This window comes from Mustela nivalis (genome assembly GCF_964662115.1).
Source record: "Mustela nivalis genome assembly, chromosome: 3".
Classification (NCBI taxonomy): Eukaryota; Metazoa; Chordata; class Mammalia; order Carnivora; family Mustelidae; genus Mustela; species Mustela nivalis.
The window spans coordinates 108,249,207-108,273,196 of record NC_139022.1 but is presented as its reverse complement, the minus strand read 5'-3'; the positions used below and the strand labels follow the sequence as shown (position 1 = coordinate 108,273,196).

At 44.5% G+C, this 23,990-nt stretch overlaps 1 protein-coding gene and 1 long non-coding RNA gene across 7 annotated transcripts in view; one reads left to right on the top strand and one right to left on the bottom strand.

Moving 5' to 3' along the window:
* Positions 1–23,990, bottom strand: part of MACROH2A1 (macroH2A.1 histone) — a 74,555-nt gene that overhangs the window by 18,716 nt on the left and 31,849 nt on the right. For 3 of the 6 annotated variants that reach the window (XM_082725749.1, XM_082725753.1, XM_082725750.1), the window contains exon 5: positions 6,408–6,518. In XM_082725749.1, the coding sequence (XP_082581875.1) occupies positions 6,408–6,518 (111 nt within the window). The remainder of the gene's footprint in view (positions 1–6,407; positions 6,519–23,990) is intronic. The other 3 variants (XM_082725751.1, XM_082725754.1, XM_082725752.1) reach the window with 1 other exon arrangement.
* LOC309862189 lies at positions 6,515–7,953 on the top strand. Its single transcript, XR_014310344.1, has 2 exons — positions 6,515–7,185; positions 7,400–7,953. It is a non-coding gene; the product is annotated as an uncharacterized lncRNA (long non-coding RNA).

Here is a 23,990-nt window from a genome sequence, read left to right as displayed (position 1 = left end):
GGCTGAAGAGAAGCCCTGAATTCTAGATTCAGCTGTCAGAAGGGGAAGAGGACTTAGCTGGCCCAGGACCACTGTGCAGGGTCCTACTCTCTCCCCTCCTGTTCTTACATACCAGTGCCTGAAGCAAAGTGCGCTCGCTGGCTTGCTCTCTCTCTCTCTCTGTAACGATGCTTATCTTTCAGTGACATGAATTCCCCTCAGCTGCAGCAAAGAGCGATGCCTAAGCAGCCCCCAGAGGAGCCGGCGCCTGGGATCAACTGTGCCTGGGGCTGGACGAGCAGCCCGCAGCCGCAGGGCCCAGCAGGGCAGGAGCTGAGGCGCACACTCGGACGAGAGGGCCATATGCAGACGCTTGGCAGGGAGGCTCCTGGCAACTTCGCTTCAAGGCACTGAACTGCTGGGGCCAAATATTTTGTTGAAAACAAAACCAAACAGAAAACCTGACACTCTCTAAGCACCAGAAATATAAACCCACATTTCTCATTCCCAGAAGCACTCAGTAGATTATCAAAAAAAAAAAAAAAAAGGGACCCACTTAAGCCAAAACTCGTCCTCTGTGAGAAAGCACTTGGGGAAATAAATCTAGTCCTACGCTGGGCTGGGGAAAGACTCAGCCAGGCCCTGCCACAGGGCAATCGGCTCCCTTTCTAGTTAGGCCTGGAAGGTAGAAGAGGAACAGGTTTTCTCCACAGGGACTTCCTGGGGTCTGGGGGCTTTAGTGGACTGCCAACATCCCCAAAGCTGGAGGAAGCCCACCGGTGAGGGGGAGGTCTCACAGAGCACAGCTGTCTGCACTACAGGCTCTGGGGCTGGGACAGTGGCAGAGAAGAGACCAGCATCAGGGTGAGGGGCTAAGTGCTGTGTTCAGGAAGAAGGGGTGTGGGTGGGCACAGACAGAAGGGGGAGGGGGCACTCCAGGAAGGCAAGTGAATGGGTCAGGATTCAGGATAAGTTAGAGGGTTTGATCATGATATGTAAGTACTGCATCTTTGTATCTAACTTTAAGCAAATGCTGTTTACAAAAACTCAAGCTAATATTCCCTGCCTCCCACCCAAAAAAACCCACCCCAAAATCCTACACTATGAAGTAGCAGGAGGTTGTTGAGGATGAAGGGAAAGGAGGAAAAAGGGAAAGCAACACTTGATTTGGTGTGGTATGGAGGAGGATACTTGGAAAGGATCTATCAGTTTGCTTTCCTGTTTGTTTAAAAATATGTATGTTCAAATCCTTAAAATTCACACTACTTTCTCCCAACTGTGTAGATGCTCCTGAACTTAATTTGTAATCACCTCTTTGGAAAACCAGCTATTTCCATGGGCTCTGATTCAGCTAGCAGAGAAGACCCCAGAAGACTACCTCTGACTCTGCCTGGGGAATGGGATCTCTGGAGAAACTTGGGGGGGTGGGGGGAGAGGGGTGGCAGGGAGCTTCCGAACAAATTCCTTGGAGAATCCCCAGTTCTCTCTGGACTCCTCACCTTCCTGACAAGAGGGGCCCCACTCTTGGAAGTCCAGACCGCTGCACCGCAGGGAGCCACTACCAACAGCCAGGAGAACTCATGGCTAAGGGAGTACTGTCTCACTCTCCCCTATGCCTGACTCTTGCTTTTCTGCCTATGCTGGGCACCAGGCTCAGCACTGGTCCAGGCTGAGGGTCTGAGTCGCAGAACAGTTTTGTTGTGGTTAAATATATTGAAGTATTTGTTAAAAACCACCTCTGGACTATAAAGCATGTGTTTCGGGTGGGGGGATTACTCTGTGTCTATCTGCGAGAGGAAGGGGTGGGGAGGGGAAAGGACAAGCCGGGGCAGGCACTCTGGAAAGACAAATGGGTAACCAGCTTGGCTTGGGCAGGCAGGCCCATGGACAGAAGCCAACAGTGAAATGGTCAAGAACAAAGGCCACAGCTCCCATGGACAGGAGAAGAAACCCCGTGAGCATGACATACAAATAGGCCATGCGTGCAGCGGACTGACAAGGATCCTGTGGTCCGGTGGCTATGCACAGATCAGCCTGGCAGGACCAGGAAAGATGGCCTGTCCTAGGAAGTCCTATCCCCTCCTCCCTTAGAGACAAGATCTCTGCACAGCTGCGCATATTCTCATATTAAGTCTGATTCTCTGAGAGGTGGGGCGTGGGGAGGAGTGTTACTGATGATTTCAGAATTTGAATAAGGTCACTACTTCCCTGTCTCATCACTGGAAATTATGGAAAAACAAGTTTTAATCCACAGTATGGGGAATTTAAAATATCCGAAGATTACTGGCCACTGTTGAGAGTGACCAAGGGGGACTTCCAGTTACAGAGCAGGAGAGGGTCCTACGTGACTGTGGGACTGGAAGAAGGGGACTTAGCCCGTGTCCTACAAGACCCTTCCACTTCTGGGCCCTGATTACTCTCCACTGGCTCTACTACAGCCAGTGTCCCCCTCTATTATGCCCACTTCTTCCCTCTACTTCTTATGTCCATGTCAATCCTTGTTTTCTACTCATGACTGAACTCATTACTAGAAGCTCCTAGAAGGCAGAGTGTGGCTGACTCTTAGCCCCGAGTGCCACACAATGCCTGAGATGGTGCTCAGGTTGCTAGAGGGACACGGAGTTGAACTTGAATGTCAAGCCTCCCAACAACTCTGAGGTGAAATGGCCATCTCCCTTCTCTTAAAGTAGGGCTAACAGAAATGTCAGAGCTCGGGACCTGGGCCCTTGGCCTGGCTTGGACCTGAGGTAGCTCAGGGCCAACCTGGCCTTCTGGAGGGGAAGGCTGGCCCCCATCACTTACAGCAGGTCAGGTGGCCTGCCAGTGATAGGGAAGGAGCCATGGCTTGGAACTACTAAACAGACATGTGGGCTATGCCTTGACATGACCTACTTGGCTACAGGAACCCTATTTATATATACATATATTGTCAAAAACTCAATTTTAGGAAATGAAGGTATTTGATAAACAGTATCTGAGTGACACGTTGGATCTAGCCTATAATTTTCAATTTTGGTGTCTCTCATGGCCTCACGATGGGCAAGGAAGGGAGAAGAATGACCAGCTGCATTTCCTTGTGCTAGCCTACAAAATGTCACTCTTGTCCTGTCCCCAAAGTCCATTTCAACCAAGGTAGATGGAAAGGGTGAGGTGTTCCACAAAACTGTTTGTAGCCCCTGATGGAGAACAATGTTTTCTTCATGGCCCACGCCTGACCTGCCTCTGGGATGAAGGGGCTTCTTTATCTGTGCTCTGCTGCCTACCCTGCACACATCCCCAGCTTCAGGTCTCTCAAAGGCCTCAGGTCTGGAGGTGGCATCTGGTGCGTCTCTGGCTAGAACCTGTCACACAAAGAGAAGGACAGAGGCAGGCCCTGCTGGAGGCCCAGGAGCTAAGCCAGCACTGTTCAGCCATAGGGTAGAAAGAGCATGTCAACCCCTCCGTCCTCACTGCTGCTTTCTTCGCTCCCTCTCTCTTGACACTGTGCCAGCCCCTGCGAGTCAGGTGTATATGTCTGGGAGGAAGAACACCCATGGTACCCCGCCCCCCACCTTCAGTGGCCTACGGGGCTGTGGCTCCGATCCTAACGGTCTGGGGGCGCCTGGAGACTCACTTGTAGCCTCCTCATGCTGCCTTCCCTACTCCTTCAAATAATAATGACCCTTCCAAGAAAGCCTTACATCATTTACTACCACTGACCCAGATTTCTAGAAGTACACCCTGGAAGAAATTTTTTGGCAATAAAACCGCAGGTTTTTAAATCTCTGAAAGGAAGTTGTGAATCTCTGTTGAACCACAAAGCAAAAACCTGTGGTGGATTCAGATTCACAGAACCATCTCCTTTTTTAAAACAACTCAGCAACAATGTGTGTGAACATTGGATAAAAGCAGAGTCACGAGGACGATTACTCCTGAGACTTGATCATCAACAATAACAAGATCCCAGCCTCCTCAGCCCTGGGCTGGCTTCTCCTGAGAGTAGCTTAGCAACCGGGCCAGCAGGGCCATGCAGGGCACCCTATTACCTTTCTCTACTGTCACTTGCTTGCAAGAGTCAAGCCTTGGTTTCACTGTCACAGATGGGAAAACAAGATTCAAAGTATACCGGGCACTCTATGGTCTTCGTTCTGGGGTACCCTTCTTAGGACATTTCCAAAAGTCTAAGTCAAAACTGTCATTTGTAAGAATGACATTTTAAAATGTGCTTTGTGGGAAAAGTCACGTCAGTTTTAGGACTCTTGCCCCTGTTGCATTATATGCCATGACTTTCACCCCATGGTAACAGCCAATCAAGGGCCAGAAAGTACTGCTTGCAAAAAGCACTCCGGACAACCAACACTAGCTGCATGTCACCCCTCAGGCGCCAGGGTTCTAGGAAGGGCCGCCGGCACACTGCTGATGCTGGGGCCCAGGCTGACCTGAAGTGCCACCTTATTCTGCAATGCCACAATTGGGGAGAAGGGCATGTGCGGCCCTGGATTTGGGGGTGCCCTGTCCTGGATGTGTGGATCTCAGGTATTAATCTGGAAGCACACAAACGTGGAGTGCAGCCTTGTGGGAGCTGGTGCCCCTTTTTCCCTGCTGACCTCTGACTGTGGGACGTGGGAAAGCCGGTCGGTAGTCTTTCTAGGTCTGCACTCCGCTCCCTCTCTGACAGCAGGCCATTCTACCCTGTGTTCAGCTCAACCCGTCCTCTCAGATCTCCCTTCCAAAGCCAGGACATCAGTAATGGGCACATGAGTTTCTCAGTCAAGTCTCCTCTTCCATTTTCCTGTTCTTAAAAAACACTAAAGGACCCCCTCCCCCGCCCCCATAAGTTATTAGACAGTATCAGTACTTCTCTAGAGCTGTCTAGTCCCCCCACCCTGGAATGGAGTACTGTCCGTATTTGTGGAACTGGCGTGGCTGAGTATGGCTATTCTGGAAATACCTGACTTCATCCGGTCAGGGGGTGCGAGGAGGTCTGAGAGGAGGCTGGCTTTGGAGAAGGCAGCAAGAACCAAGAGGGAAGGGAGAGGCCAGGGTCGGGGCACCCAAAGGTGGGGTGGACGAAAGGGTGAGGGATGGTGGGGACGGCGGGAGGGACTGAACGGCTCTACCGGCATGGCAGGCTTGCCAGCCCAGCAGACGGTCTACACTGGGGATCTAAAGCACACCGGAGTGCCTCCTGAGCAGCACCAAACCCCAGCAAATGGGATGACAGTTCACGTTAACGTCCAATATATGACCCAAAGGACACATTAAAGGGTGTGAAAGCAGACCCAGGTGCCTTCGCTGCTGAGTTGAAATTTTTAAAATAAATAAAAAATATCTTAAACGAAAACTTGCAAAGCCCCAGACCTTAAGATGATAAGCGCTGCTGCTTTTTTTTTTCCTTTGAAAAATGCATACAAAATACAGATAATGGTTATAAAATGTCAGCGGCGATGGTTATTTGCTGGAACACAGGGTCCACCACCGGAAATGCATCATGAGAGCCTGAGTGCAATCAGGACAGGAAGGAGGGGGAAGGGGAGGAGGAGCACTTGCAAGGCAGGAGCAGGAGGGCTGTGTCACTTGAGATGCGAAAGAAAATTGACAGTGAGGTTGTAAAAATGATGCAGCTTCAGAACCAAACTGTTAGCCACAAAGCAATTTACACGGAAGGTCAAATTCATGCCTTTCATTTTCTTTCATGAAGGATTAAAATAATTAAGAGAAGTGGAATTCCCTCTCTCTCCACCCCCCCTTTTTTGGGTGTTAATAGAGAAATATTAATTAACTCTTACTCTCAGGTCTTAAAAGCCTTTGCATCATTTTTATTTTCAACAAAAGTGAGTCATCTTTTTACAAAACCATGGCGTCCTGGCAAAGCTGCATCACTGGGATGGCTGAAAATACAGTGCCCACGGTTAAAACAAACAAAAGATTGGCTTGAGGAAAGTCGAGAGGTGGCTCAGTGTCCCGTTACCTAAGGACGTCTAGAAACAATCCCGCCCCTATCAGAGGCTCTGCCTGCAGGGCCCTCCACAGCAAGCGAGGGAGCCAGCAGGCTGCCTGCTAGACCTTTCCTTTTCCAAGACCCAACTTTGACTTCAGGCTGTTTTTCTGGCCGGAGCTACATGACCCATTTATCCCACATTAGCAGCTCCTTCCACAGACTAATCCCAGGCTGTCACTGTCCCCCTCCCCTCCCAACTCCCACCACAGGAGCGGCCTTCCCTCTTTTTAGCCCTATCTCCTCTTCCCACCCTGGAGACAGTCTCCCCCAGCGCTCCTGCGGAGGCCCTCCCTGAGACCATCCCGCAAGTCCCTGCCGCCCGCTCTTCCACCCACACCCACCAGGCCAGGAGCGGCCTTCGGGAATCCCCAGGCCTTCCTGCAGCAGAGGTGGCCTCCACCTGAATGTCCCAGGGCCGCGAGCCAACTGAGGCCGCGCATCTGCCTACCTTCTGTCCGAGGAAGAGGCTCTTCGTGGAGAGGACCGTGAAGCCATCGGCCGGCGTACCCTCGGTGGTGCTATCAGCGCTGGCGGCCTTGCTGACTTCCCCCTGCTTCTTCTTGCACAAATACAAGAGTCACTGTGAGGCCCCACAGCAGATACCCAAGGAATCTGGGCTTCTCTAACAGGGAGGTGGCTCCCAGGCCCTGCCCATCATCCTGCAGAAAACAGGCAACTACAGCACCACGTTTCTGGCCTTTCTCAAAGTAGGAGCCACAGGCTCTGTGAAGTCCAGTAGTTCTACCAAGAGTAGTTTCATCACTGTGTAATCTCAAAATACTGCTACTTAAAGGCACAACTGTATTGCAGAGTGATAACCTACAACAATTACTTTCATTAACTCAGACCAATTAAAAGTCTCTTAAGTAAGGGTCTTCATTTTCTAGATGTGGACACACTGTGCAAGTTTGAGAGGGGAAAGCGAATTGTTTCTGATCATGAGTTCTCAAAGAGCCAAATGTCAGACCGAGGACCATAACTCTCCACCCTTTCCCAGCCCAGGAGGTAAGACACTCCCTGACTGTCCTTTGAGAAACCAGCTGTGGAGAAGGATCCCTGAGGTGGGGTGTTGGTGAGCCCTGCTATCCCCAGGGATTCCCTGCCCTCCTGGTAGGCACAGCTATCAGCACGCTCATGGGGGGTGACGCTAGTCCCCATCCCAACTAGACTTAAGTATGTATACCCTGGGGTTCCCAAGAGCCCTGTAAGCTATGTTGTACCCAGAGGTTTAATTTCTTTTTTTTTTTTTTAAAGATTTTATTTATTTATTTGACAGACAGAGATCACAAGTAGGCAGAGAGGCAGGCAGAGAGAGAGAGGAGGAAGCAGGCTCCCTGCTGAGCAGAGAGCCCGATGCGGGACTCGATCCCAGGACCCTGAGATCATGACCTGAGCCAAAGGCAGTGGCTTAACCCACTGAGCCACCCAGGCGCCCTAGAGGTTTAATTTCAAGACCCTCAACTTTCTAATGGACTTTTCCTGAAACTCATAGGCCCTGAGTGATATGCACTTATGACAGAAGTCTCATGCCCCATCTCCTTGTACCACCACCCTGGTCCCACTTCCCATTACTGGCCTGGCAGCCCCCACCCCCAGAAGTAGGGATACAGGGCTTTACAGAGTCTTTCATGCATTTCTGTTAAGTAGGAAAACAGTATCAGAAATGGGTATTTTGTCTCACTGGAGGATGTCCGCCTTCAGATATATCATGGACTGAGGATGGTGGGAACCATAGTAGTTTGTGTTTAGGCACTCCACCTTTTCCCTTCCCCCCAGTTGCTATGAAAAAGTACATCATTTGGGGCGCCTGGGTGGCTCAGTGGGTTAAAGCCTCTGCTTTCAGCTCAGGTCATGATCTCAGGGTCCTGGGATTGAGCCCCACATCAGGCTCTCTGCTCAGCAGGGAGCCTGCTTCCCCCTCTCTCTCTGCCTGCCTCTCTGCCTAATTGTGATCTCTCTGTGTCAAATAAATAAATAAAATCTTTTTAAAAAAAGTACATCAGGGGCACCTGTGTGACTCAGTGGGTTAAAGCCTGTGCCTTCAGCTCAGGTCATGATCCCAGGGTCCTGGGATCAAGCCCCACATGGGGCTCTCTGCTCAGCAGGGAGGAGCCTGCTTCCTCCTCTCTGCCTGCTTCTCTGTGATCTCCGTCTGTCAAATAAATAAATAAAATCTTACAAAAAAACAAACAAACAAACAAACAAAAACAAGTACATCACTCTTGAGGGGATGCTCCTGTGCGAGCACACCAAGAAGGCAGAGGCTGAGAGGTATTCCAGAGCCTTCCTAAAGGAAGGCTCTGGACCCACAAACTCAGGGGCAAAGTCTGTGCCTGTTTAGGAATTCACATTCATTCACACATTAACATTTTTGCTTACACTGAAAAAATAGTCTAGTTTTATGGTCTGCTTTAACAAGAAGGGCTGCTTTAACATTTAAGGTCTACAGCCAAGCTGGAACGTGTTCTGTGAATTCAGTGAGCTAAATCTAAAGCTCCAAGGTTTGGATATAAATGCTGAGACAAAAGACATCTTATCAAGAAACAGGGCATTAACAAAGCTAGGTTAAAATGATAGCATTCTGGTTGTCCTAATTCTTTCAGCATACCAGATCTGACCAGTAAAAGGGAACCCAAGAGTGCAAGGTATAACCTACAGGGACGTTGTAAGTCTTAGTAAGCCTTTGTTGATACACTTTCCAGGAAACAAGAAAGGGAAAGGCTGGATGACAAATGCTTTCGCTACTCAGATGTTTCTAATTCTGTACTTTCACCAAAATGGGAGAAATACCAAACTGAACAGCTGAGAGACCATTAAAGAAAAGGCCGATGGACCTCACAGTAATGGACCACGGCCAATTTCTTAGTTGTGACCAGTGTACCGGGGCGATGGAAGATGTTATGATGGGGAACGTGGTAAGGGGTATTGAGGAACTCTCTGTACTGTCTGTACTGTCTCTGTAACTTTTCTGTCAATCTAAAACAACTGTAAAATAAAACATGCATTAAAATGAATTGGTGACAGATTACTAGGTGACTGTTGGCACTTAAGAGCTCAGAGGACTGAGTGATGTTGCTTTAACAGAATCCTTTCCATTTCCACTTACTTTTGGTGAACAAGATGTTCCCAGTACTTATGCCTATAAATTTACAAATATGGGATGCTAAACACTGCCTCATTTTAACAGTAAGTCACTATCTTAAAAACTTGAGTTAATTGTAAAAATGCTATCTCGATCTCCATCTATCCCATAGATGGGATACAGTTCCCAAAATACAGTATCCATAGATACAGTTCCAAGAACACTTTCTCCTTAATAGTTATTAAATTTGTAAAATATTTATTGGTTTGATCAACTATATATTAATAAGTGTGATAACTGTCCAATCATGTAAAATCCATAACATTTAGTCCCTTTATAAAGATCACAAGAAATTTTTTCCAAGAACATTTAAATTTATATACATTATTTTTGTTGGGAAGATCATTATAATATCAACACCAGCATTAAATGTGTGGCATTAGGATAAAATTTTGTGGGACAAGTGAAAGGGACATACAGGGTCAGGGAGAAAAATGATGTAAATTTTCTACTTGTTAAAAAAGAGCTTATCTACATTTTTAAAATAATGATGACAGTATTCCAAATCAATGCAGGGTTTTGATTTCCTTGGATACATTTAAATGAGTGATGAAACAATTTTTATACAAATTCTAAATGTGTGAGATACAAAGATTTTCAAAATTCTTATAAGAGGTAGACAAGCAAAAAAGTTTGAGAATCACTACTCTACCCAGTGAATACCATGCATACAGGAGGTGCTCAATAAATGCTTGGGAATGGGATGCAGTTTTTAAGTAGATAAGGATTTAGTGCTTATGCCAAAAACACTTTGACTTTTTTTTAAAGGTAGAATAGCCTTAACTAACAGAATTTCAAGGATTCAACAAATGGAGCTGGTTGTATTGGGAGGAGGGGGCTGTGACAGCTTCCCTGTGCCCCTGGTACAAGTCAGCAGCTGCCTATGAATCCAAGCTATAAGGCTTAGCCTGTGTTGTTTAATACTGGAGATTTTCAGCAATGGCTCATTTGCTCATGGCCTCCTCCATTAAAGCTGATGCCCACACCGTAAACTGGTACAACCACTATGAAAAACAGTATGAAGCTTCCTCAAACATTTAAAAAAAATAGAATCCAAATGATCCAGCAGTTCCACTTCTAGGAATATAATCAAAGGAAACAAAAAGCACTATGTCAAAGAGGTAACTGCACCTCAGAATCCCAGCAGCCTTATTTATGACAGCCAACACAAACAATCTATGTTTCCACAGTCAGATGAATGGATAAAGAACTGTGGAAACATTCAGCCATAAAAAAATCAGTAAATCCTGACAGGAAACCCACAGAGATCCAAAAAAGATGAACCTAAAGAAAGCCATGGCAAGACACATTATAATTAAAATGTCAAAAATTAAAGAAAAGGAGAGAATCTTAAAAGCAGCAAGAGAAAAACAACTTGTTAAGTACAAGGGAACTCCCATTAGACTATCAGCAGATTTTTCAGCAGAAATTTGCAGGCCATAAGAGAGTGGCACAATATATTCGAAGTACTGAAAGTAAAAAAACGTCCAACCAAGAATATTCTACTTGGCAACAGTGTTCTTTGAAATTGAGAGAGAAACATTTTTCCAGACACACAAAAAGCCAAAGGCTTCTAAACTGGCCATACCAGAAATGTTAAAGGGACTTGTTTATGCTAAAAAGGAGTGCTATTTAGTAATAGGAAAACATATGAAAGTATAATTCTCACTAGTAAAGGTAAGTGTATACTAAAGGTAGTGACTTAATCCCTTATAAAGCTAATATGACGGTTAAAAGACAAAGGTGGAATAAAAATTAGTAAATAATTAATTAATGGACACATGAGATTAAAAGACAAAGTGCGACACCAATAACATGAGGGGAGGGTAAAAATGCAGAGTTTTAGAATGTGTTCAAACTTGCACTATCAACTTGAAACAAACTGAATAGGTTGTTATAAATCAACCTCACAAACTGAATTCAACAATACATTAAAAGGATCATATACCATGATCAGGTGGGATTTATTCTGGGGATGTAAGGGTAGTTTAATAACCATCAGAGTGATATACTATATCAACAGATGAAAGATAAAAAGCATATGATCACTCCAACAAATGCAGAAAAAGCATATGACAAAATTCAACATCCATTTATGATAAAAAGCTCTCAAAAACTGGGTATAGAAGGCACATAACTAAACATAATAAAGGCCATAAATGTCAACCCAAAAGCTAACATTATACTCATTAGTAAAAAGTTCAAAGTGTTTCCTCTAAGATCATGAACAACACAACAATACCCATTCTTGACACTTTTATTCAATAGTATTAGAAGTCCTAGCCAGAGCAATTAGGTAACAAAAAGAAATAAAAGGCATCAAAATCAGAAGGGAAGTAAAGCTGTCACTATTTGCAAACAGCATGATATTATATAAACAAAACCCTAGACTCCTCCAAAAACCTGTTAGAATAACTGAATTCAATAAAGTTGCTGGATATCAGATTAGTATATAGAAATCTGTTGCCTTTGTATATGCTAATAACAAGTTGTAAGGGAGAAATTAAGAAAATCCCATCTACAATGGCATCAAAGAAATAAAATGCTTAGGAATTTAACCAAAAAGGCAAAAAACCACACATTGAAAACTATATATTGTACACTGAAAACTATAATACATTAATGAAAGAAACTTAAGAAGACACAAATAAATGGAGAGAGCTCCTTTGCTCATGGATTGGAAAGATTAAAATTGTAAAAATGTCCAGACCAACCAAAGCACTCTAAAGATTCAATATAATCTCTATTAAAATTCCAATGGCATTTCTCAAGGAAATAGAACACTCCTAAGATTTATATGACATCACAAGAGACTCTGAAAGCCAAAGCAATCCTGGCAAAAAATGAAGGAGAAAGCATCATGCTCCCTGATTTCAAATTATATTACAAAGATATAATAATCCAAACAGTATGGTATCAACACGAAAACAGACACATAGACCAATGGAACAGAACAGAGAGCCCAGAAATGAACCCATATATATATTATCAATTCCTGACAAAAGAGCTAAGAATATACAATGGGGAAAGAACAGTCTCTTCAATTAAATGGGAAAATGGGACAGCCATATGCAAATGAATAAAGCTGTACCAACATTTTACATCTTATACAAAAATTAACTTAAAATGGATTACACATATGAATGTAAGTCCTGAACCCAGAAACTCCTAGGAAACAGATGGACCTTGTTATTGGTCTCGGTAATGATTTTTTGGATATGGTATCACAAAAAGGCAACAAAAGCAAAATAAACAGTGGGACTACACCAAACTGAAAAAAATTCTGCAGAGCAAAGGAACCATCAACAAAATGAAAAGTCAACCTTTAGAGAAACTTGCAAATCATATACAGACAGTCCCTGACATCCAATGATTTGACTTTGAATTTTTCAGCTTTCCAATGGTGCAAAAGCTATACACACGTCAGCAGAATCCATACTTTGAGTTTAAATTTTGACTTTTTCCCCTAGGATAGCAAAGTGTGGTACTATACTCTCTAGTGATGCTAGGCAGCAAGAGCTAGTCACAGCACCCAATCAGCCACACAACCATGAGGATGAATGATTAATATACTTATAAAACCATTCTGTACCCTCAGAATCATTCTGTTTTTCACTTTCAGTAAAGTATTCAATAAATTACTTGAAATATTCCAAACTTTCTTACAAAATAGGTGAAATGGCTTTGTGTGTGATGATTTTGTCCAACAGTAAGCAAATTAGTGTTCTCAGCACATTTACAGTAGGCTAAGCTATGATGTTTGGTAGGTTAGGTGTATTAAATGTTGTTTTCAACTTAATAATATTTTCAACTTACAGTGGGTTTACCAGGACACAATCCGATCATAAGGCAAAGATGACCTATATCTGATAAGGGGTTAATATCTAAAATATATAAAGAACTCATACAACTCAATAGCAAAAGGAAAAATTTCTTGATTAAAAAATGGTCAGAAGAGAGAAGGACAGAAGGTATATTGCAGCAAATTATAACAGAGAATTTCCCTAATATGGCAAACAAGCATCAAAATCCAGTAGGCAGAGAGAACTCCCCCTCAAAATCAATAAAAATAGGTCCACACTTCATCATCTAATAATAACACTTACAATCTTAGGGAAAAAGAGAAAATTCTGAAAGCTGCTTGGGACAAGAGGTCTATAACATACAATGGTAGAAATACTAGATTGGCAGCAGACTTATCCACAGAGACCTGGCAGGCCAGAAAGGACTGGCATGATATATTCAGAGCACTAAACAAGAAAAATATGCAGTCAAGAATACTACACCCAGCTAGGCTTTCATTGAAAATGGAAGGAGAGATAAAAAGCTTCCAGAACAAACAAAAATTAAAAGAATTTGCAAACACCAAACCATCCCTACAGGAAATATTGAAAGGGGGTCATCTAAGCAAAGAGAAAGCCTAAAAGTAACAGGTCAGAAAGGAACAGAGACAATATACAGTAACAGTCACTTTATAGGCAATACAATGGCACTAAATTCATACCTTTCAATAGTTACCCTGAATGTAAGTGGGCTAAATGCCCCAATCAAAAGACACAGCGTATCAGAATGGATTAAAAACACAAGACCCAACAATATGCTGTCTATAAGAAACTCATTTTAGACCCAAAGACATCTCCAGATTTAAAGTGAGGGAGTAGAAAAAAATTTACCATGCTAATGGACATCAAAAGAAAGCTGGGGTGGCAATCCTTATATCAGTTACATTAGATTTTAAGCTAAAGACTATAATAAGAGATGAGGAAGGCCACTATATCATACTTAAAGGATCTGTCCAACAAGAAGATATAACAATTATAAATATCTATGCCCCTAGCATGGGAGCAGTCAATTATATAAATAAACAAAATCAAAGAAACACATCGACAATAAAACTTAAAACTTTAACACACCCTCACTGAAATGGACAGATCAGCTAAGCAAAAGATCAACAAGGAAATAAAGGCTTTAAATGACACACTGGAAAAGAAGGACATCACAGATATATTCAGAACATTCCATCCCAAAGCAATAGAATACACATTCTTCTCCAGTGCACATTCAACATTCTCCAAAAGAGATCACATCCTGGGTCACAAATCAGGTCTCAACCAGTACCCAAAGAGTGGGATCATTCCCTGCATATTTTCAGATTACAATGCTTTGAAACTAGAACTCAACCACAAAAGGAAAGATGGAAAGAAAAATACATGGAGGCTAAAGAGCATCCTACTCAAGAAAGAATGGGCCTACCAGGAAATTAAAGAAGAATTGAAAAAAATTCATAGAAACAAATGAAAATGAAAACACAATTGTTCAAATCTTTAGGACACAGCAAAGGCGGCCCTGAAAGAAAAGTATATAGCTACACAAGACTTTCTCAAGAAACAAGAAAGGTCTCAAGTACACAACCTAACCCTATACCTAAAGGGGTTAGAGGAAGAACAGCAAACAAAGCCTAAACCCAGCAGGAGAAGAGAAATCATAAACATCAGAGCAGAAATCAATGAAATAGAAACCAAAAGAACAGTAGAACAGATCAATGAAACTATGAGCTGGTTCTTGGAAAGAATTAATAAGCTGGATAAACCCCTGGCCAGACTTACCAAAAAGAAAAGAGAAAGGACCCAAATTATTAAAATCATGAATGAAAGAGGAGAAATCACAACCAACACCAAATAAATACAATTATTAGAACATATTATGAGCAACAACATATCAGCAAATTTGACAATCTGGAAGAAATGGATGCATTCCTAGAGACATAAAAACGACCAAAACTGAACCAGGAAGAAACAGAAAACCTGAACAGACCCATAACCAGTAAGGAGATTGAAGCAGTCATCAAAAATCTCCCAACAAGAACCCAGGGCCAGACGGCTTCCCAGGGGAATTCTACCAAACATTTAAAGAAGAATTAATACCTATTCTTCTAAAACTGTTCCAAAAAATAGAAATGGGAGGAAAACTTCCAAACTCACTTTAGGAGGCCAGCATTACCTTGATCCCAAAACCAGACAAAGACCCCTCAAAAAGGAGAAGTACAGACCAATATCCTTGATGAACATGGATGCAAGGATTCTCACCAAAAAACTAGCCAATAGGATCCAACGGTACATTAAAAGGATTATTCACCACAATCAAATGGGATTTATTCCTGGGCTACAAGGATGTTTCAACATCCACAAATCAATCAATGTGATGCAATACATTAATAAAAGAAAGAACAAGAACCATACAATACTCTCAAAGAGTGATGAAAAAGAATTTGACAAAGTAAGCATCCTTTCTTGATCAAAACTCTTCAAAGTGCAGGGATAGAGGGTACAAACCTCTATGAAAAACCCACAGCAAAGATCAGTCTCAACGGGGAAAAACTGAGAGCTTTTCCCCTAAGGTCAGGAACACAGTTAGGGCTATCCACTAACACCACTGCTATTCAACGTAGTACTAGAAGTTCTAGCCTCAGCAATCAGACAACAAAAAGAAATAAAAGGCATCCGAATAGGCAAAGAAGAAGTCAAACCCTCCCTCTCTGCAGATGATATGATAGTTTATGTGGAAAACCCAAAAGACTCCATTCCAAAAATGCTAGAACTCACACAAGAATTCAGTTAAGTGTCAGGATATAAAATCAATGCTCAGAAATCAGTTGCATTTCCAAACACCAACACGAAGACAGAAGAAAGAGAAATTAAGGAGCTGATCCCATTTACAATTGCACCCAAAACCATAAGGTACCTAGAAATAAACCTAACCAAAGAGGCAAAAAAATCTGTACTCAGAAACTATAAAATACTCACAAAAGAAATTGAGGAAGACACAAAGAAATGGAAAAATGTTCCATGCTCAAGGATTGGAAGAACAAATATTGTGAAAATGTCTATGCTACCCAAAGCAATCTACACATTTAATGCAATCCCTATCAAAATACCATCAATTTTTTTCAGAGCAATATAACAAATAATCCTAAAATTTATATGGAACCAGAGAAGAACCCGAATAGCCAGAGGAATGTTGAAAAAGAAAGCTACAGTTGGTGGCATCACAATTCCAGACTTCAACCTCTATTGCAAAGCTGTAATCAAAAACTCACACATAGATCAATGGAACAGAATAGAGAGCCCAGAAATAGACTCTCAACTCTATGGTCAACCGATCTTTGACAAAGCAGGAAAGAATGTCCAATGGAAAAAAAGACAGTCTCTTCAACAACTGACACTGAGAAAGTTGGACAGCCACATGCAGAAGAATGAAACTGAACCACTTCCTTACATCACACACAAAAATAGACTCAAAATGGATGAAAGACCTCAATGTGAGACAGGAATCCATCAAAATCCTTGAGAAGAACAGCAACCTCTTCAACCTCAGCTGCAGTAACTTCTTCCCAGAAACATCACCAAAGGGATGCAAGGGCAAAAATGAACTATTGAGACTTCATCAAGATCAAAAGCTTTTGCACAGCAAAGGAAACAGTCAACAAAACCAAAAGACAACTGACAGAATGGGCGAAGATATTCACAAACGACATATCAGATAAAGGGCTAGTATCCAAAATCTATTAAGAACTTATCAAGCTCAATACCCAAAAAATAATCCAATCAAGAAATGGGCAGAAGACATGAAGAGACATTTCTGCAAAGAAGACATGGCAAACACACACAAGAAAAAGTGCTCAACATCACTCGGCATCATGGAAATACAAATCAAAATCACAGTGAGATACCACCTCACACCAATCAGAATGGTTAAAGTAAATCAGGAAATGGCAGATGTTGGCAAGGATGTGGAGAAAGGGGAACCCTCCTTCACTGTTGGTGGGAATGCAAGCTGATGCATACACTCTGGAAAACAGTATGGAGGTTCCTCAAAAAGTTGAAAACAGAGCTACCCTACAACCCAGCAATTGCACTACTGGGTATTTACCCTAAAGATACAAATGTAGTGGGACACCTGGGTGGCTCAGTCAGTTAAGACCCTGCCTTCAGCTTGGGTCATGATCCCAGGGTCCTGGGATTGAGTCCTGTGTCAGGCTCCTTGCTCGGCAGGGAGCGAGCTTCTCTCTCCACCTCTGCCTGCCACTCTGTCATAAAATCTTTAAAAAAAAAAAAATGTAGTGATCCGAAGGGACACATGCACCCGAATACTTATAACAGCAATGTCCACAACAGCCAAACTATGGAAAGAAACTCCATGTCCATCAACAGATGAATGGATAAAGAAGATGTGATACACACACACACACACACACACACACACACACACACACACACACACATGGAATACTATGCAGCTATCAAAAAAGAAAGCTTGCCATTTGCAACAACATGGATGGAACTAGAAGGTATGCCAAGCGAAATAAATCAATCAGAGAAAGCCAATTATCATATGATCTCTCTGATATGAGGAATTTGAGAGGCAGGGCAGGGGGTCATGGCGGGGTAGGGAGGGAAAATAATGAAACAAGATGGGACCGGGGAGGGAGACAAATCATAAGAGACTCTTAATCTCAGGAAACAAATAGAGTTGCTGGAGGGCAGGGTGGGTGGGAGGGATAGAGTGGTTGGGTGATGGGACACTGGGGAGGGTATGTGCTTGGTGAGTACTGGGAACTGTGTAAGACTGATGATTCAGATACCTGTGCCCCTGAAGCAAATAATACATATATGCTAATAAAAAATACAGTTACCATATGATCCAGTAATTCCACCACTCGTTATGTACCCAAAGAAAAGGAAACCGCTAATTTGGAAAGATGTATGCACCTCTATGTTTATTTCAGTATTATTTATAATACCCAAGACAGAGAAGCAACCCAAGTGTCCATCAAGAGATGAACACACACAGAAGTGGCATATGCATATATTATACACATGCACACATGATGGAATATTACTCAGTCATAAAGAAGGATGAGATCTTATCATATGCAACATGGATGGACTTAGAGGATATTACGCTAAGTGCAATAAGTCAGAGAAGATAAATACCGTATGATTTCACTTACACGTGCAATCTAAAACTCAGAAGAGATGAAGAAAACAAAAAGCAGAAACTGAATCATAAATACAGAGAACATCAGGCTGCCAGAGGAGAGGTGGGCAGCATGGTGGGCAAAATGGGTGAAGAGGTGTAGAAGGTTTAGGCTTCTAGTTATAGAGTGAGGCACAAGGATAAAGGTTTAGCACAGGGAATAAAATCCACGATATTATAGTAAGGTTGCAGGGTGACAGATGGTAGCTACATTGGCACTGAGTGCCGTGAAATATACAGAAAAAACAAACTGCTATGTTGTATGCCCTGAAACTAACATTGTAGGTCAACTATACTTTTAAAAAATACTACGAAAATAGATACAAGCTTCCAGTTATGAGATAAGGAAGTAGAGGGGATGTAATTCACAGCTCCCAGCTACAGTTAATGATGCTGCATGGTATATTTGAAAGTTATTAAGAGTAAATCCTAAGAGTTCTCATCATGAAGAGAAATGAACTTTTTTTTCCTAGTCACATGAGATAATGAATGATCTGAATTTACTGTGGTAACCACTTCACAACTGATCTAAGTCCTTGTGCCGTACACCTTAAATATATGTAGTGCTGTATGTCAAAGATATCTGGATAAAACTGGGAAACAGTGCTAGAGAGGAGAGGAGGTGGAAATTTTAAGCAGAGTATGTATCAGGAATGCACAAATCTATTCAGTGAGAGTCCAGGATGTGTTATTTATAACAAAAATGTTTGTAAGCTGTTGGCCCCACTTGCCTCCAGCAGAGAGCTGTCGGCCCTCCACCTACAGAACAGGGGGGCTCTGCCAAGGTAAGTAAAGGGTCTGTGGTCACAGGACACATGAGGGGCCTGAAGTCTGGGCTCTGAAATTCTGCATGTGATTTTTGGTTCTACTACTGACTACTAGAGCATGCTGCTTAACTTCCTCTCCCTTCGATTCCTTGTGGGAAAACGGAGTCTAAGCTGGGAGATCTGATAAACCAGTGGCCTTGAGAGAAAGGTGCCAAAACCTGTCTGTATAAGACAAGCCATTCCTTCCCAGTTCTCTCCAGTCTGACTACTTGGCACACAAGCTGAGTCTCTTGCATGCAAGGATCCCAGCCCAGGACAGGGTAGCTGAGGTGTACTCAGATGCCTCCTGAGAAGTCACTACATTCAAATCACAGTAACTGTTCCCCTAAGCTTTACATAAAGCCTGTAGTCAGGGATTACTTCCCTGCCCAGCCTTTCAGATTCAAATACCATTTTATGAAATGGTGACAGCAGGTGGTAGTTTTTTTTTCAGATCCTGGTAGGAGGGGGAAAAGCTAACAAGCAATACTCTTTGTCAGTCTCCAAAAGGATTGACTTTGGGGAATTTCATACTGTTGAACAAATCCACAAGCTCCCATATATCATCCCTGCACCTAGCTTCATTCTGATCAGCACACACCTATTCAATCAGAGTCAGGGGGAGACCTATTTAAGAACACGCAGGGCTGAGTGTGCAAAGAGCCTTATCTGAAATCATCAACCTGAGATGACCTCTGCCCAAGCTCTTGTACCCGGATGTCTGACCTGCTAGGAATCTCATTAAAAGGCCAGTAAGATTTTGCAAGGATGGCAGCTTCTCACAAGAACCAATGTCTTTCTTTGGCATCCCCTTCCCAAACATTCATCATTCAATTTTCAGTTTAAATATTCATTTCTCAAAAAAGAAACGGGTGTCCTACTAAACTCATCATGGGTTTCTTGCCAGGCAGTGAGGAGCAAGCCTATCTTCACAATTCAGGGGGTGATTTCCACATGGGGGTGGAGTTCAGTTGGGGGGTTTTGCGAGTTTGTTTGAAAAGTCCTAGGTGAGACTGAATCACTATATTGTACACCTGAGACTGCGACAATGCCATATGTTAACCAACTGGGATTAAAATAAAAACTTAAAAAAAAAAAAAAAGGAAACAAAGAAATCGGGTGAGAGAATTTTTTAATCCAGATTTTTGGCAAAAACAGTCTTCTTGGAGATTATCCTATGGCTCTCAGTGATCTTTCTGACAAGGGGTCTTAACCTGGAAGACTGAAGCCTAAATGGCTTCCTTCGAATCTTCAGGATTTTATGCATTGGAAAACCTAATCTTAAGAAGGGTTCCTAGACCCTCCAGCTGCCAGAGGTGTGCGTGTTATGGAAACGTCAGGAACCTCATATCCAAATCCTGTCGGGTACTGTCTGGGAGGAGGCAGGCAGGCTGGCTGGTCCTCTGCCACAAGCAGTCTCCCGTCAGTCACTTGAACCTCCAATACCCTCCTCTCACAGGCCTCTCTTCCAGTGCCACCTGACCAGAGAAGCCTCACCCGACGGCCTCTGAGGGTAACGCCACCTCTGGCGTCCCTGCAGTGTTTCTGTCACAGCACTCTCCTCTCCACACCTCTGTAAGGAACTCTGACCCCCTCACTAGACCAAAGCTCAGCAAGGGCCTGTGTTCACTGCCGTACCCTCAGGAGTAAGAGGAACGAGGAGCATGTGCAGGGGCAATAACTGTCGATCGAACGGAGGCATCTTCTTTCAACAACTTTGGTGTTTGCTATTAAGAGGAGGCGGCAGAATCTGAAATTTCTGAATGGGCTCAGATGCTCTCTAGGTGAGCAACAGTCACCAGAAATCTGTCTGCCTCAGCATGTTCCCGTTGGGGACTTTGTCCTGCAGACCTGTGAGCACAGACACCTACATACGATCCGGTTGGAATGCTCAGAACAACGGCAAGTCCATTCACAGAGACCTGTGAGGATGGTGGTGCATCCTGTCTAGGGCACTAGAAACACACCATGGAATATTCCAGAGCCAGCTCTCTACCGAATGCCGCGGAAGAGCAAGGGAGTAAGAGCAGTGGCAAAGCTGTGCGCCAGGCACCACTGTAAGGACACCACGGTGTTCTCTCCTCAGGCTCCCAAGCCCCATGTTCGAGCTCCATTCCACTGATGAGGAGACTGTGACACCAGAGAAACTCAGTCACTTCCTAAGGTCATGCGGCCAGAAAATGGCTGAATTAGAACACAAAGCCCAGCAAGCCGGCACCCCTCACCACTGTGCCACCCTGCCAAAATGGGGGGTAACATATTTTATGTGTATTTATATTTAAAGGCAGGGACTATGAGGAGAACTTTACAGATCTCTACGTTTTTCCATGCACAGACTTTCTGAAAGGAACATCAACATTACAGAGACTGCTCTGGGGAGGCAACGTGGCGGGGGCCTATGGTGAGAGCTCTTACAGCATCCTCCTTTGAACCATCCCCACCCTTACTCATGCTACCTAGTCAGAAACACGGTGAACATATTCAGGCATGGAAATGAGGTTGGAATGGATGACATCATCTTATGGGAGGGGGTAAACTGAGGCACAGACTTGCCTGAGGCCACCCAGGCAGGCAGGAAGAGCCCCATGGCACCATCAGGGCCCCGGACTCCCAGTCCCAGTGGGTTTCGTGGCCTCCTCTCACTGGATCCATGATAGCTGACTCAGCTGTCACAACTGGAGACTTTCAAAACCTCCCAATTACATCGAATTGGGGGGAAAATTATGATTTGGAATTCAAGTGTTGACACTTGAAAAATACCAACTCCCTTTTCCTCCAAGTGCTTTAGCATGTTACTAAGGCTTTCTCTGCATGCCTCTGGAAAGGTTATTTTCAGAACATTCCACTTAAACCTAGGGATGCAGGTTTTCTGCTGTTTCTGGGAGCTGACACCACAATTTACATTAAACAAATGTTTTGAAAATTAGCTGTTCACGGTTCCAATTTCGGCTTCCCCCAGGGTTTAATGTTAGCCAAATACTGGTACAGTAAGCAGACAATGTGTTTTATTGTGTGGAAGAAAAACAGACCACCATAACAGACTTCCTGCTTTTGTAATCAAGGGGAAAGCTGAGTGTTTGAGTGATTATTGGCATATGGTTATTAGAAACAGTGAGTTCCAAATATAGCTACTAGAGCTAAAGACACACGCGCGCGCACGCACACACACACACACACACACACCCCCTTCATTTCCAGTCCAAAAAGAAAGAAACAGCCTTCCTAGTGTTTGGTAAAGTGGGAAGGCCAGAAAGCCGTCAGGCAGTAACTACTAGGGGAAGACTGGGGTGACAGGAGCAGGGTTCAGCCTAGGGATGCCCAGGTTTGCCCAGGGCACACAGTTAGAGGGGCTGCTCTGAAGTCAACGAGCAGTGCGTCCACACAAACGAGGGCCACACATGGGTCACAGCTGGAGGAATGCTAAGCCAACCACCAGCTCCCCGGGGCCCGTGATCCAGAGATGATTGTCTTGGCATCTTCATCATCTATTTTAACATTTAGAAAGGCGTGCACAGGCGCTTTGCCCCTGCCTTCCCTGTCCTCCTGTTCCTCCCCGCAAATGTGAATGTTCAAACGGGAGACAGAAACAGTTCGAACTGCTAATTCTATACTCAGCAAGAACAAGTAATGGAACATTCTGCGACATCCCCGCCTGGCCAGGAGCCTCCCCTAGGACTTGGGAGCTGAGTGGAGCATAAGTGCCTGGAAAAGCTTCCAGGACGCTCTTCACTGACGGGTTTCCCTCTCAGAGAGCTGGCCCTGATTCTCAGCTATGTGGGATGGGTCAGGGCAGTGGCCTGCGGACAAGACGAATTCAGATTTTTTTGTTTTGGGGGAAGCATTTGTTCATACCCACCAGCATGGACAAAAAGTACAGCCACGTCCACCTCAACTACCAAAGGATGGGCAACAATGTAGACAGAAGTTGGGGGCCAGAGGCCTGCTCTGTGGACCCACTCGAAGCAGGGTACGTGCTGGGAGGGTGGACAGGAGAGGGGTGCAGGGGCAGTGCTCCTGCAGCCTGGCCTGGTGGGTGTCCTCCCCATCTCATCAGGCCAAAGGCTTTGGGTTCTGGTGGGAAGAATGTGCCAACATGGCATCTGACCCACAAGGCTTCTCCAAGGAACTACTACTGAGGGTTTCACAAAACAGGCAGGTCACCTTCTGCCAGAGGAAATTTCCTCCTACTCTGGCTGGAGACCAGAAGGCTCACACCTGAGGGGGTGCCCCAGGGCAGAGCAGGACAGCTTAAGATTCCATTTTGTTAAAGAGGCGCTCTGACTGCCCAGTCACTAGCTGGTTGGCCCCGGAAGCTGTGACAAGAAGCCCAGAGGCCGGGACCAGGGAGGAAGAAACACAGAACATGTGTTTCAGGTGCTTTGGGGCCTCCTGCTGATGCTGAGACAAGGAAAGTGCAAAATCCCACAGGCCCAGACCTCCTGAGGGTGGGCGGTGGCTCCTCCACTGTGAGGATTGGGGCTGGGGATTAGCTGGTCTGTCCCCCGACCCCCATGAAGATGTTAGGTCCCACCCTAAGAACGCTTCACTTGCCACAAAAACATCAGCACCTGGGACCTCATCTCGGGCCAAGCTGGGTCTGGCAGGAGCATCTGAATAACGCATCTGTTTTCTTCCTTAACAAGGCAACCATTCTGAAGAGCGAACTGTCTGAACCATCCTCCCTCAAAGATGTTCAGAGGAGGACATGCAGCCATGGCAACACAGTGAGAGTTCTGAGAGCATCGGGGGCAAGGAGGCAGCCAGTGCCTTAAGGTAGGACTCAATGGCAGCTGCCTCAGCACAGGAAAGCTCTCACATATCCAGTTCCTTCTGCAGAGGTGTGAGCCTCTCCCTTGCAGGCCAGGAATGGGGTCCTTGCAGCCTGGGGCTATCTGCCCCCGCCTCTTCCCCACATCCCCCTTGCCTATAGGAATGTGGGGTTTTGCTCTGATTCTGGCTGCTGGAGCTGGGCTAGCCTCTCTGCGAGAGGTCCCATGCAGGTTCCCTTTGTCCCCGATAAGCCCTCAGCAGGAGGGAGCTACTCTGG